Raw genomic sequence first — 16,777 nt, forward strand, 5'->3', positions numbered from 1 at the left:
AACCATCCATCCTGCTTGTTGCAATTCTAGAGTTCATATTTCTTAACTGATTTCAATCAAACTTGGAACATGAGTGTATGTAATCAAAATCTTAGACAAGTTTGATAAAGAGTGAAATCCATGCATCATGACAAAGATTTGTTATGTCTGATTGGCTAATTGCACTGCTGTTCTGGAGGCCATATTTTACTCAAACTTGGAATATATGCTTGTATCATTAAGGTCTCAAATGAATTAGATAATGAGATATCCATGCATACTAATGAGGTAATCATGCCTCTGATTGGCTTAGCTTCTTAACAGAATATGGGACACACTTCTGATCCAATCTTGATCAATCTTGGAATGTGTGCTTATATCATCAAGCTCTTGAAGGAATTGATAGTGAGTGAGATCCATATTTATTAATTAGATGATCTTGCATCTCATTGGCTATACTTGTTATCATTCTGTAAACCTCATTTCTACTGTTTTGATGACACTACAAGTATGGGTTTATACAGTTCTTGCCCTGTTAAAGTACCCATCTGTAGTATGAAAGTGATTGCCATTCTAGATGGGGAGCAAGACATATGTAAGTAAAAAGTATAAAAGTATACAAGGCATTAAAAAGGTTCAATATTTAATATTTTAATTTATAAATCATTGGGACGTTATGGAATCAAGGCAATACAAAATTTGTATGTATGTTATTTTCAATAATTATAAATAATCAGATAATCATTAATCCTGGTACAAACCAACTTGTCTGGTTGGAACTTGTCAATAAAGTCTGGGTACCTACTTTTGGTTGCAACTTGTCAATAAAGTCTGGATACATACATCTGGTTGGAACTTGTCAATAAAGTCATGGTACAAACATTAGATTTCAACTTGTCGATAAATTCAGGGTACAAACATTTGGTTGCATATTGATCATAAAGTCAGGATACAAACATTTGGTTGTAACTTGTCAATAAAGTCAGGATACAAACATTTGGTTCCAACTAGCATTGTTCATCCCTTTCATTTTCCCATTGCAGTGGAATGTATACCTGATGATGCTTATTGGAATCTCGATGAAATCAAATTTTCAGCAGTCATCAAAGGACTCCACCTTTTCTTTTAGTCGAACTGCTTTCACTTTTCTAAGTTGAGAATTTCTGACATTTTGCAAGAACTTGTTCCTTCATTGGCAATCTGTAGTTATTATGCATTATGCTCAGTCATTACAAAGGAAGTGAGCTTGTCATGAGATGGACTTTTTAAGTCTGGTATAACCTCAAGTACATTTTGTAATTTATTAAGGAGATGTCACAATGGCCAGCTTACCAGTTTTTCTTTTAAGCTGTTTTGATCTGAATTGTAGCAATGATAATTGGGTTACTTACTCTTAGACTGAATTAAAGTTACAGTATGTTTGAACAAATGTCAAAGAACTAAACTGAGAAATCAACAAATATTCAAGATTTATTTTAATAAACTCCATTATCAGGTCATTCATGAGGCTTGCTTGTGAGGGGTAATTCTGACAAATTTTGCACTAATATACGAGCCACTGGCTATATTAGAAGTGGACTTCTGAACACAAATAAGTGTTACCATGATATTCTGTCCATATAAAGTGGGGGATGCTGGTCAGAAGGGGGTGGGAGGCTTTCAAGAGAGGGACCACATTATCCTCAAGATCTACTGTGCATTGGCTGACCTTCCTACCTCTATGATTTGGAAAACCTTGTTATAATTTTAAAACAATAATTTTACAATACAGGATTCATGAATTTTAACAGAATAAGTTATATAAATTAACAAAACAATACACCTTAAGGTGTAAATTAAAAAATCAGGAAATATATCAAATACAAATAAAATATATAAATAAACAAATAAAGCTCTTAACAATTTTAAATATTTTGCATGCAATGTTGGGAATGCATTTGCTGTGTTCTGATTAATAACCATGTAGGTATCGTTTGTGGATTTCTGATCCACTCCATGAATGTCATTGGCAAACTAAGCTTACAGTTTATTAAACACCTTGGTATTGCCCTACTAAAAACACCTGAAATATTTTGTTGATTGCATCATTACATGTATATTGATTATTCCATGGCAATTCAGATGTTAAATGTTCACATGTATGCTTTCTACAAAAATCATTAGTTTGTTTTTATTTTGTATCTTCAGTGTAAAATTATTCTCATTTTTCTGCAATAGGTCATTGTCGGATGAAAATTCACCAGATAAACTGTCCAGTGAGACCTTAAGGCATCTGACTAATTTCACTAATTCTAAAATAAAACCGGGATCCAAATCAAACACGGATGAGAAAAAAATTTCCGGATTTTTAGGCAATGATCATTTTTCTGTAGTTTCTGCTTTCATACCATAAGTCTGGTAATTTTTGTAAGACTTAGGCAAAATCATAAGGGTTGGCAGGTCTGTCACTGAAGGGATAACCCACTTGTCTGATTCTGAGACCTCACTGATGCTATCAAATTCATTGACCAAGCATGGCTGTACCATGTCCACATACACAGCATCGATGGTGATATGCATCAGCAACAAGTCATTGTTGGTGTACAGCATGTTGACCTGATCCTCATAAAACAGTTTGATCTTGTCATAGTAAACCTTGTACATGAGCAACTTCAACAAGACTATTTCATAAGATCCAAGGCAGATTGGTGTTGTCAGCATTAGTTTCAACTTTTACTGTGAAGGGCAATAAGTCCACCATCAAAGATTTTTCTGGATTCAAAGATCGAGTCAGGGATGAACCTTCTAAATTTGCCTTGTTCACTAACACCATCAAAATGTAAATGAATTCATTTGTGCAGATTCTCCATGGTTTTCCCAAACACAGCATTGTTCATGAGCTTGAAAAAGTCCTTCTCAAAGTCATTGGTGGCCTTTGTTCTCAGAATAATATTGATCTGGATATACAGGGCATGCTGGCAAATTGAAGCACTCAGTGGATCTTGGTTATATGCATACCCAATCACAGATACAGCTGAGGTTTTGTACACGCAGTACACAATTTTATTTGGTTCTGAGACTTTGTATTAGTTTGGTGCATTCAGTGTTTTTACATCCAGATTCATCAATGATTGCACACTGATATGGAGACAACCGGGTACCGGGCTACAAAAGCGCTTATGGCGACAGCTGATAATCATTGTCTGAGTCATGTAAATGTTAGGAAGAAGTATCATAGTCTTTGTTATGTTCTGACTGTTTATGTGTTTTTGCAGGTCAATGTATCTAGGATCAATCCACCAACTGGCAACAGTTGCATCACTGTCCACTAATGGAGACTATTGTCATCTAGACAGCAGGGTCATACTCATGATCCATGTCTGGGTTGCTGGCACAAGCATGTCTGTGACTTGCCAGAAAAATCCCGCCACAAAGTGACCACTCAACAAAATATATGCAGGTCAATGTCAGTGAGCAATTTCAACTCAATTTTGGTTTTGGACAACAATCCATCCCATGTCATACCTAGTCACAAGAAGTAATGTGCAGGATCGACCTTGTACATATGCATAGCAGTGTCACGATGTTCCTCAAACACATCAGCAAGCAACAACAAATCAGTGCGCAAATACTGATCATGATAGTTGCCGAGGTACCTGCATTCAAATGCAGTCCAAACCTTGAACATTCCAATGAATATTTTTTAAGAAATAGAATACCGGTACAATTTCTCCTGAAGACACAAGAATAAAGAGGCAACTCCCAATTACATGTATAATTAAAGTCTCAGACATCATTCCAGACAGAAATACCAAGTCAAATGATGGTCTATATTTTGTAGCCAAAAATCCATGGAAACTATGACCTATACTGGTCAATAACTTTATCATTTATCTTTATGCAAACAATTCGTAAATATGATCTACCTCATTTCTGTCAAGTGATTTATGTTCCCAAACAAATGTTGACTCCCATTTAATAACAGTTATGGCTGGTAACAACAGTGATAAAGCAAACAATTTTCTAAGAGAAAAGTAATGAATAATAATTACCTACATAAAAAGAAATTACCATCTGAAAACATTGCCAACTCACACATCACAAATTTTCCTATGAAAATTACTATTATATCAAAAAGAACATCCTTACTCAAAAATTTCATTTTTCATGGAAATATAAACTCTGGCTATCCAACATGCTGCTGCAAAAATGATAGTTTCCGAACATGAATATCCAGTTTTATCACACAGTTTACAAAGTAATTACACTTAACTTATCATGCCATTATGCGGAGTAAATTTTCCAAGACACATTACATGCTGACTGCTTGACAAAAACATCTAGTGCTATTTAAAATTTGCATTACGTGCTGACTGCTTGACAAAAACAACTAGTGCTATTTAAAATTTGCATTACATGCTGACTGCTTGACAAAAACAACTAGTGCTACTTAAAATTTGCATTACATGCTGACTGCTTGACAAAAACAACTAGTGCTATTTAAAATTTGCACTACGTGCTGACTGCTTGACAAAAACAACTAGTGCTATTTAAAATTTGCATTACATGCTGACTGCTTGACAAAAACAACTAGTGCTACTTAAAATTTGCATTACATGCTATCAACAATGACATTAGATATCGCCTAGACTTATTTAAGAATGGTAAAAAATAAAGAATTTCTCATGGAAATTGTGTGTAAATATTATAATTTATCTAAACGTATTCAGCAAATGGTTTCATAGTAGTTACCTATGATGTCAGAAGGTAGGCTCACCCCATGCTCACAATAATGAAGTTTATGGAATTGCATGATTCATTCTGTGTGAGCCATATTTAAACACAACATAGAGTATAGATATTATTCACATCTATTACATTACAATTATTTGCAATAAATCTTGATTTTAGTCTCAGTGTCAGAACACAACCAGGTACTGCAAGGCTGAAAGTTACTACAAGATGAATGTGCACCATTTTCATGTAGGCACAAATGCACTGTGTTTTTGGGACAACCATGCAAATCAATCTGCATGACCACCACCCTTTTTCTAGTTTGAGTGTAATGGAGGTAAAAGTATTTTCGAACTGGCTGCTTTGGTATCTATATCATCTGTTAGTGTAAAAGATCAGTAATTTAGGTAAGCATTTCCAAACCTCAGAATGAATTTTAATGTGTTTGAAGTCCACTTCCCAGAAGCATGCAAATAAAAGCCAAAATGCTGCTAAAAAGTTGTCTGAGCTCACCCACCCCACCACACACTGTGGATTGTCCAAACTCTCAGGGCACCTTAGCAGTGTTACAGTCCACCCCAGAAGGGCTGGTCTAAAACTTCCCCTTCCTGCAGGCATGGGTCTCTAAAGCATTTTTACTATGAAAACCATGGAGAAAATGTTTGTTGCAAAGAATATGTGTCTAGTTAATAAGTGAAAAAAAGCCAGACCTGTCACATGTCAATACTTTTGTCACAGCTGTGACCTACTCCTGTGTGTAAATAGCTTCATTGCAATATTATCAGTAGTTTGGGGGAAGTAGCAATAAGAAACTTGTGCTAAAAGATAGGCAGATGCCCAACACCAGGCTAAGCCATAAGCTCTGCTGGACTGTGACCACAGGAGCTAAAAATACTGAAAACTTGTCCAAACAAAAGACATCATGAAATGAAATTCCCCACCCCCACCCCTTGCCCTCTGCTTATCTTAGATTCCTATTGAAAATACCCAATGGCTGAGCACTCTGAATTTTTAAAACAACTTATACTAGCATCATTTAGTGTAGCATTCTCAATTTATATACTTCTTTATGCCACACTTTACTTCCATGGCAATAAAAAAAAAATTGAATCATAAGTCCTCTGTATGCTTGGTCAGTAAATATATAAAATTTGTTTGAAATTCCTTGAATAGTCTGAGAATTATGCTCTTTAAAGGAAAATATTTTAGGCAGATAGACATGTAATTAGTGACAACATCATCCCAATGAGACAAAACTTGTTCACAAGAGGCCAAAGTATGTCTGAGATCACTTACCTAGGCAACTGAAATATGTTAGCTTGTGAATTCAAATTCAAAGCTGTACTGAAACTGGAAGGCAAAGACAAGTTTGAACTATTTAGTTGCTACGTTGACTATTAATGTTCATCTGAATATCTTCTTTTTCACACCATAGAATAACAGTAGATAAATAACTCAAATGTCCAGCTCAAACCTTGTTGATGTAACCGGGTTCGTTTGGATCTGGGTCCATCTTGGCCAACAGTTGATCTCCTCTTTTTTCCCTTTGTGCCTACAATGTCACATGAAATAGTGAAAAGTAACATAAAATTATAACACACATAACAAGCACAAGTTTTAAGCCTTGAGAGCAATTATGGTCTGGACTTAAGGATCTGCTATATCCAACTATATCCAATCTTCAGCTTACAGGAGACAATGAGAGAGAGAAAGAGAGACAGAGACAGACACAGACAGACAGACAGACAGACAAACATGTTACACAATAACATTAGACTTCTGTAAAATGATCAATAATGGATAATAACATATTTATCTGATGATACCTTTATGCATCAGACAAGCCAACCATTTGCTCTTAGATACATACAGTCCATGCAGCATTTACAAAATGTTTGAAGATGGCTAAGAATTAACCCTGTCTGATATCAGACTATATTGATTTCTTGAGTTTAAGCTGGAACATCAAACAATTCCATAACTAAGCTCAATAGTATAATGACATTGAACACAAATGGTACAAAACCCACATCTGAAAACAATTTTAAAACCCATTTTAAGGAAACAAATTACAGGTAGTTTCAAAATATTATAATCTTTATGGATTTTAATTATACCAATGGACTTTTCCCCCACCTAAACTTCATGTGCATGACAAAAACATAAGGATTAAAATAAGAAACCTAACATACCAATCAAAGACCACAAACAGATTTCTAAGCCCCAACATATCTAAGACCTTCTTTCTTAAACACTTATCAGATTCAGGTAACAACTGATGAGGAACAATGTAAAATGAAAATCAGAATTGTTCATTATGTCTATATTGACTCATTTTGTTATAAACAAAAAAAAGAATGGCAAATTAGTTTTTTTTATATAAATGACCAATTACATTAACTGTGGAAACAATTTACATGCAGGCTTGATGGAACTTTCAGATTGGAGGCCAACATTAACAACCAGGAATTAATAATACTGAAGAATATACATGAATCACAAATTATGGGTTTTAGACATAGACATCAATGTCCTACTGTGTCATTTTTTATGGCATTGAACCTTTATCATTTTTACATACTTGGGCATTACTCTCAAACTTAAAACAAAAGTGATCTTTTTTTTACTTTATGGTTTTGCCAGTACTTAAATATATGAGATAATGGGGTTTCATAGTATAACAAATTTCCAAAAAATGTCCATCCACATTATTATTATTATTAGTTTTATTATTATTATTATTACATATGTTTGTGGGTTATTTTGTTATCATAGTGCAATGCATGTCTTAAATGTCCATATTATTATGTTTGTGATATAATGGTTGTCAATGCAATCGATGTATAAAATGTCCATATTATTATGTTTGTGATATAATGGTTGTCAATGCAATCGATGTCTAAAATGACCATATTATTATGTTTGTGATATAATGGTTTTCAATGCAATCGATGTCTAAAATGTCCATATCATTATGTTTGTGATATAATGGTTGTCAGTGCAATCAATGTCTTAAATGTCCATATTATTATGTTTGTGATATAACGGTTTTCAATGCAATCGATGTCTAAAATGTCCATATTATTATGTTTGTGATATAATGGTTTTCAATGCAATCGATGTCTAAAATGTCCATATTATTATGTTTGTGATATAATGGTTTTCAATGCAATCGATGTATAAAATGTCCATATCATTATGTTTGTGATATAATGGTTGTCAGTGCAATCAATGTCTTAAATGTTCATATTATTATGTTTGTGATATAATGGTTTTAAATGCAATCGATGTCTAAAATGTCCATATTATTATCTTTGTGATATAATGGTTGTCAGTGCAATCAATGTCTTAAATGTTCATATTATTATGTTTGTGATGTTTGTGATATAATGGTTGTCAATGCAATTGATGTCTAAAATGTCCATATTATTATGTTTGTGATATAATGGTTGTCAGTGCAATCAATGTCTTAAATGTTCATATCATTATGTTTGTGATGTTTGTGATGTAATGGTTGTCAATGCAATCGATGTCTAAAATGTCCATATTATTATATTTGTGATATAATGGTTTTCAATGCAATCGATGTATAAAATGTCCATATTATTATGTTTGTGATGTAATGGTTTTCAATGCAATTGATGTCTAAAATGTCCATTTTATTATGTTTGTGATATAATGGTTGTCAATGCAATCGATGTCTAAAATGTCCATATCATTATGTTTGTGATATAATGGTTGTCAATGCAATCGATGTCTAAAATGTCCATATTATTATGTTTGTGATATAATGGTTTTCAATGCAATCGATGTATAAAATGTCCATATTATTATGTTTGTGATATAATGGTTGTCAGTGCAATCAATGTCTTAAATGTTCATATCATTATGTTTGTGATGTTTGTGATGTAATGGTTGTCAATGCAATCGATGTCTAAAATGTCCATATTATTATATTTGTGATATAATGGTTTTCAGTGCAATCGATGTATAAAATGTCCATATTATTATGTTTGTGATGTAATGGTTTTCAATGCAATTGATGTCTAAAATGTCCATTTTATTATGTTTGTGATATAATGGTTGTCAATGCAATCGATGTCTAAAATGTCCATATCATTATGTTTGTGATATAATGGTTGTCAATGCAATCGATGTCTAAAATGTCCATATTATTATGTTTGTGATATAATGGTTTTCAATGCAATCGATGTCTAAAATGTCCATATTATGTTTGTGATATAATGGTTGTCAATGCAATCGATGTCTAAAATGTCCATATTATTATGTTTGTGATATAATGGTTGTCAATGCAATCGATGTCTAAAATGTCCATATTATTATGTTTGTGATATAATGGTTGTCAATGCAATCGATGTCTAAAATGTCCATATTATTATATTTGTGATATAATCGTTGTCAGTGCAATCAATGTCTTAAATGTTCATATTATTATGCTTGTGATGTTTGTGATATAATGGTTGTCAATGCAATTGATGTCTAAAATGTCCATATTATTATGTTTGTGATATAATGGTTGTCAGTGCAATGAATGTCTTAAATGTTCATATCATTATGTTTGTGATGTTTGTGATGTAATGGTTGTCAATGCAATCGATGTCTAAAATGTCCATATTATTATGTTTGTGATATAATGGTTTTCAATGCAATCGATGTCTAAAATGTCCATATTATTATGTTTGTGATATAATGGTTGTCAGTGCAATCAATGTCTTAAATGTTCATATTATTATGTTTGTGATATAATGGTTGTCAATGCAATCGATGTCTAAAATGTTCATATCATTATGTTTGTGATATAATGGTTGTCAGTGCAATCAATGTCTTAAATGTTCATATTATTATGTTTGTGATATAATGGTTTTCAATGCAATCGATGTCTAAAATGTCCATATTATTATGTTTGTGATATAATGGTTGTCAATGCAATCGATGTCTAAAATGTCCATATTTTTATGTTTGTGATATAATGGTTGTCAATGCAATCGATGTCTAAAATGTTCATATCATTATGTTTGTGATATAATGGTTGTCAGTGCAATCAATGTCTTAAATGTTCATATTATTATGTTTGTGATATAATGGTTGTCAATGCAATCGATGTCTAAAATGTTCATATCATTATGTTTGTGATATAATGGTTGTCAGTGCAATCAATGTCTTAAATGTTCATATTATTATGTTTGTGATGTAATGGTTGTCAATGCAATTGATGTCTAAAATGTCCATATTATTATGTTTGTGATATAATGGTTGTCAGTGCAATCAATGTCTTAAATGTTCATATTATTATGCTTGTGATGTTTGTGATATAATGGTTTTCAATGCAATCGATGTCTAAAATGTCCATATTATTATGTTTGTGATATAATGGTTGTCAATGCAATCGATGTATAAAATGTCCATATTTTTATGTTTGTGATATAATGGTTGTCAATGCAATCGATGTCTAAAATGTTCATATCGTTATGTTTGTGATATAATGCTTGTCAGTGCAATCAATGTCTTAAATGTTCATATTATTATGTTTGTGATATAATGGTTGTCAATGCAATCGATGTCTAAAATGTTCATATCATTATGTTTGTGATATAATGGTTGTCAGTGCAATCAATGTCTTAAATGTTCATATTATTATGTTTGTGATATAATGGTTGTCAATGCAATTGATGTCTAAAATGTCCATATTATTATCTTTGTGATATAATGGTTTTCAATGCAATCGATGTCTAAAATGTCCATATTATTATCTTTGTGATATAATGGTTTTCAATGCAATTGATGTCTAAAATGTCCATTTTATTATGTTTGTGATATAATGGTTGTCAATGCAATCAATGTCTAAAATGTTCATATTATTATGTTTGTGATATAATGGTTGTCAGTGCAATCAATGTCTTAAATGTTCATATTATTATGTTTGTGATGTTTGTGATGTAATGGTTGTCAATGCAATTGATGTCTAAAATGTCCATATTATTATGTTTGTGATATAATGGTTGTCAATGCAATTGATGTATAAAATGTCCATATTATTATCTTTGTGATATAATGGTTTTCAATGCAATCGATGTATAAAATGTCCATATTATTATGTTTGTGATATAATGGTTGTCAGTACAATCAATGTCTTAAATGTTCATATTATTATGCTTGTGATGTTTGTGATATAATGGTTTTCAATGCATTCGATGTCTAAAATGTCCATATTATTATGTTTGTGATATAATGGTTGTCAATGCAATCGATGTATAAAATGTCCATATTATTATGTTTGTGATATAATGGTTGTCAGTGCAATCGATGTCTAAAATATCCATATTATTATGTTTGTGATATAATGGTTGTCAATGCAATCGATGTCTAAAATGTCCATATTATTATCTTTGTGATATAATGTTTGCCAATGCAATCGATGTCTAAAATATCCATAATATTATGTTTATGATATAATGGTTGTCAATGCAATCGATGTCTAAAATGTTCATATTATTATGTTTGTGATGTTTGTGATATAATGGTTGTCAATTCAATCGATGTCTAAAATGTCCATATTATTATGTTTGTGATATAATGGTTTTCAATGCAATCGATGTCTAAAATGTCCACATTATTATGTTTGTGATATAATGGTTGTCAATGCAATCGATGTCTAAAATGTCCATATTATTATGTTTGTGATATAATGGTTTTCAATGCAATTGATGTCTAAAATGTCCATAATATTATGTTTGTGATATAATGGTTTTCAATGCAATCGATGTCTAAAATGTCCATATTATGTTTGTGATATAATGGTTGTCAATGCAATCGATGTCTAAAATGTCCATATTATTATGTTTGTGATATAATGGTTGTCAATGCAATCGATGTCTAAAATGTCCATATTATTATGTTTGTGATATAATGGTTTTCAATGCAACCGATGTCTAAAATGTCCATATTATGTTTGTGATATAATGGTTTTCAATGCAATCGATGTCTAAAATGTCCACATTATTATGTTTGTGATATAATGGTTGTCAACGCAATCGATGTCTAAAATGTCCATATTATTATGTTTGTGATATAATGGTTTTCAATGCAATTGATGTCTAAAATGTCCATATTATTATGTTTGTGATATAATGGTTTTCAATGCAATCGATGTCTAAAATGTCCATATTATGTTTGTGATATAATGGTTGTCAATGCAATCGATGTCTAAAATGTCCATATTATTATGTTTGTGATATAATGGTTGTCAATGCAATCGATGTCTAAAATGTCCATATTATTATGTTTGTGATATAATGGTTTTCAATGCAACCGATGTCTAAAATGTCCATATTATGTTTGTGATATAATGGTTGTCAATGCAATCGATGTCTAAAATGTCCATATTATTATGTTTGTGATATAATGGTTGTCAATGCAATCGATGTCTAAAATGTCCATATTATTATGTTTGTGATATAATGGTTGTCAATGCAATTGATGTCTAAAATGTCCATATCATTATGTTTGTGATATAATGGTTGTCAATGCAATCGATGTATAAAATGTCCATATTATTATGTTTGTGATATAATGGTTGTCAATGCAATCGATGTCTAAAATGTCCATATTATTATCTTTGTGATACAATGGTTGTCAGTGCAATCAATGTCTTAAATGTTCATATTATTATGTTTGTGATGTTTGTGATATAATGGTTGTCAATGCAATTGATATCTAAAATGTCCATATTATTATGTTTGTAATATAATGGTTGTCAGTGCAATCAATGTCTTAAATGTTCATATCATTATGTTTGTGATGTTTGTGATGTAATGGTTGTCAATGCAATTGATGTCTAAAATGTCCATATCATTATGTTTGTGATATAATGGTTGTCAATGCAATCGATGTCTAAAATGTCCATATTATTATGTTTGTGATATAATGGTTGTCAATGCAATCGATGTCTAAAATGTCCATATTATTATGTTTGTGATATAATGGTTGTCAGTGCAATCAATGTCTTAAATGTTCATATTATTATGTTTGTGATGTTTGTGATATAATGGTTGTCAATGCAATCGATGTCTAAAATGTCCATACTATTATGTTTGTGATATAATGGTTGTCAATTCAATGAATGTCTTAAATGTCCATTCGCGTTACAATGTTTTAGGTGAAAAACAGTACAGCAGACATGAAATATATCCATATATGGTGAACTTAACCACTATTCTTAAAAGTAATAAGAGAATTCAAAGAATTTTAATATTCTCATTAAAATGATGCATTCACCAAATGGTTTATGTTTTCAATAAAAATATTACAAATTTGCAAGACAGTTTTTGGCTACAAAATTTAAAAATGTTAATTTGTATTTTGGTTTTCAAGAAGTATGAGCAGGACAGCCTAGTGAGGAGGTAAATTTGTCATATTAAGTTATTATTAGAACTTAAGAAAAATCAATACAGTCAAACTTTGTTTTCTGACCAGTCCAGCAGTTTCATCATACAGAGTACTGTATTCATTACTGAATAAAACTGATTCTGGAAGATTTAATATAAATCAAAGGATTGGTAAGTTTTGTAATCAAAATCAAAAGTGAACATGAATCTTACTTTTAACTGTATATCCAGCCCTGAGCTAATACAGAAATTCATTACCATATTTCCATATCAATCCCACATCAATTAGATTAATTAATAGTTGGAACAATTTGTAAGTTTTGTAAATTTTAAGTTTTACTTTAGTTTTCCAGATGTATAAGCAAGACAGCATAGTGAGGAGGTAAATATGTCATAAGAAGTTATGATCAGAACTTAGAAAAATCAATACATTTATACCTGGTTTTCTCACTAAGCAGTTTCGTCAAAACTTGATGCATACAGATTATTCAGAACTGAAGTTTCAAGTTTCCAAATCCCTACACATTTTGTGACCATAAAACAATAACAACCAAAACTTTTGTTTTCATTGTTAATTTTGCAATCAGGTTACATTTCATTTCTATCACAAGTTAATATTTCTCCCAATAATTGCACCTTCTGTTTGTTTGTTTTGGAATGAAAACCATTATCTGCACAAGACAGGCTATACATGGTAGACAGTATAACTGGTTAAGAAAGAACCTGGGAAAACCCAAGCAAGAACCACAAACCCACATGAATGTAATGGCAAGCGTTCTCACATACCCATATTCGCCACAGGCAAAAGTTACTCCCAAGTGGACAAAGGTGAGATGGCAGTGATCAGTACAGGTAAGCACTAGGGACCACTCTGCCACCAGTGAGAACTTTGCACCTGCTGTACATAGACTATAAAGCATAATTCAGTAATAGCTACACTTGTATGCTCTTATCTAAACATAGTTCAAATTTACAGCATGTTATATCAAACACAAAATTGATTTAAGCCATTATAGAGAGTATATAGCAAAAGCTATTGTGTTGTTGAGTAATATTGTCATGGTCTGTTCTCAAAGGAATATAATCAAAACATGCAACTGTGGTACACTTTTAGTTAATAGCTGGGGGAAATGAATTTAAATCTTATTCTGACCAACAACGTTTTATAGCATGAAACTGGAAAAATAGACAAGGCAGTTATTACAGTTCATTTACTTTTGTTGTTTGTTGTAGTGGAATTTTTGTAGCTGCAAATAACAAAACCTTCATATCCCTTATTAGTCTGTAGCTAATTACATGTACTAGCTGTTGCCATGCATTGAGACTATATTAAGGTTAGTTATTTGTAATGTCCCACATCAAGAGATTGTTTAAATATTAATTATCATTAATTTCTTGGTCATTTTTATGGAATTGTTTTGATTAGATAACAGTGTATCATTTAGTGAAATTTTGCATACACTGAAAAAGAACTGAAAAAGCTTTGTGTGTGTAAATAAAACACTTATAAAAATTCTCTTGCCCACACTATGCTCCATAGGATATATATATATATATATATATATATATATATATATATATATATATATATATATATATATATATATGAAATGGAAATATTGATATTGTCAAAAAGGAGCCCTATACAAATTGAACAATGTGTCATTGAATAATGTTAAAGAAAGCTGAGAAAGTACTTAAATCAACACATACACACACATATATACATATATTGTACCATATTTACTAATATTTAATGAATGTTGTGGAACATTATTCCTTGCCTATGTCTTATCTTCTATATCAGCATTGGGTATGGCAGCAATGCTACTCCACATCTGCAGGATTATTCTAGAGGAAATAATAGCTGGGTGGGTTAAAATATTAAATACACCATTATGGGGCAAAACAACATCTTTTCAGTCTTAATTAATTTGTTGAAGAATAATAGACTCCATTACCTGATTGAAACTTGACACCATCCTGAAAATTAATATATACAAAATTTAATATGTGTAAACTTAACAGCAAGGAATGTTCATTCTTTTTTCATAAAGATCACCAGTACATCATTCGAAAATGTGCCCCCTCCACGCAATGCAACAGAAATCATCTTCACAGAACCAGGCTTTAGGTCTTTTGCTCCACTAGGGAATATGCACACTGTTATCTGTGTGTGAGTGTGTTTGCAGATTCTAATGACAATTTGACAGAACTTTTACTAAAATATTAAACATGACTGTAGTGAATGATGTGGCATTTAACACCGTGCTTCAGCACAAGATATGCTACACATGGTGGAAAACCCCCCATAAAACCACCAACCCAAGGGAAGCTACCAGCATGCTTTCTCTTGTACCAAAATTGGCCAAACCCCAAGACTTGAATCCATACAGACAAAGGTGAGATGGCAGTGATCCGTAACAGTAAGCGTTTTTGGGCCCTTGAAACATGAAAAAGAGCATAATAAATTTAATTTTGGCAACAGTACTGATCATTATTTTGGGACATAATATACATGGCAACATACAAATGATAATTTACTATACAGTGCTTATCCTATTATTCTGTAATACATGTCTTCAATATAAAAGAAAAGGACTAAAATTACAACTGGAACAAAGATCACATTTCAAAATCCTGCCCCCCCCCCATTTTATCAATGTCATAGTTTGCATAAATTTGCACTCTTTAACATATGTTGGTGCTTTGCTGGTTGACCTGAGATATGTTATATGTGGACCTCCTGACCTATAAACTTATAGCAAAGAAAATAAAAGCTTTTGCTAAGATTTTGGAGGATTTATTTCTTTCATATATAAATGAACATTAGCAGCAACAAGAACTAATTTCAATTGCAAATTTTCCTGAGTAACTCTGGATAAATGTGATCATTATTATGTATGACTATATGGTGTTTAATTTTTGTCCATGAGAGTAGACTGTAATAGTCATTTTTTTAAAAAAAATTTGCAAAGCTATTTTTTTGTCAAAGATAGAAAAGTATATTTTAAGACATTTATCACATGTAGGTAAACATTTTTACTTTGATTTGAGTTCAGGACATTGGTTCTATCCTTGGGAATTCCTGGTCCACCTGATGCCTGTAATTTTCTTTACTAAAATTTCAGTAAAGACCTGACATTGTTTGCAACATTGAATGTTCTGGAAATGAACATTTTACTCTCACCCTGGCCCTCTTATTTTGTCTTATGTTATTTCATAAAGATTGTTTAGAACTACCCATTCCTACTTTAACATGTATCTAGTGGAATCAGTTGTTTAGTTGTGTGTCCATTTGTGGAGAAGATTTATTTAAATTATTCATTGGAATGACAAAGCGCTCACTGCCTTTCAAACTTAATCACTACTTTGGAATTAATGTGAATTTATTCAAAGACATTCTGGATTATATCACTGTGTTGTATCAAGACTGTTGGCACATTAACACATTTAAACTTACAGGCACATCAGCATTATCAAGTTTGGAAGTCATTCTTAACACTACTTTTGACTTTTTGATTGAACTTTTAGGACTATTTGGGATTGAATTTACAACACTATAAGTTCCATTTAAACTTTCAGTTTCTACTCTAGGCAAAGCTAAATTATTTGTTGAACTTTTACAAAACTTGTTGGGTTTCTCTTTTTCTGTTGCTTAGTTTAAGACCACAGAGTCA

The 16,777-nt window shown here is 31.7% G+C and overlaps 1 protein-coding gene across 1 annotated transcript in view; it reads right to left on the reverse strand.

Annotated features, from left to right (window-relative positions):
- The window catches only part of LOC149783638 (uncharacterized), a 32,533-nt gene extending 29,911 nt beyond the window's left edge, over positions 1 to 2,622 (reverse strand). Inside the window, exons 1-2 of the mRNA XM_089932878.1 lie at positions 2,444 to 2,622; positions 1,582 to 1,697 (exon numbers count right to left, since the gene is read on the reverse strand). Coding sequence (XP_089789004.1) covers positions 1,582 to 1,697; positions 2,444 to 2,622 — 295 coding nt within the window. The remainder of the gene's footprint in view (positions 1 to 1,581; positions 1,698 to 2,443) is intronic.
- Between the last annotated feature and the right edge of the window lie 14,155 nt (positions 2,623 to 16,777).

The sequence above is a fragment of the Sinohyriopsis cumingii genome, chromosome 14, assembly GCF_028554795.1.
Source record: "Sinohyriopsis cumingii isolate HCF-2022 chromosome 14, ASM2855479v2, whole genome shotgun sequence".
Lineage (NCBI taxonomy): Eukaryota > Metazoa > Mollusca > Bivalvia > Unionida > Unionidae > Sinohyriopsis > Sinohyriopsis cumingii.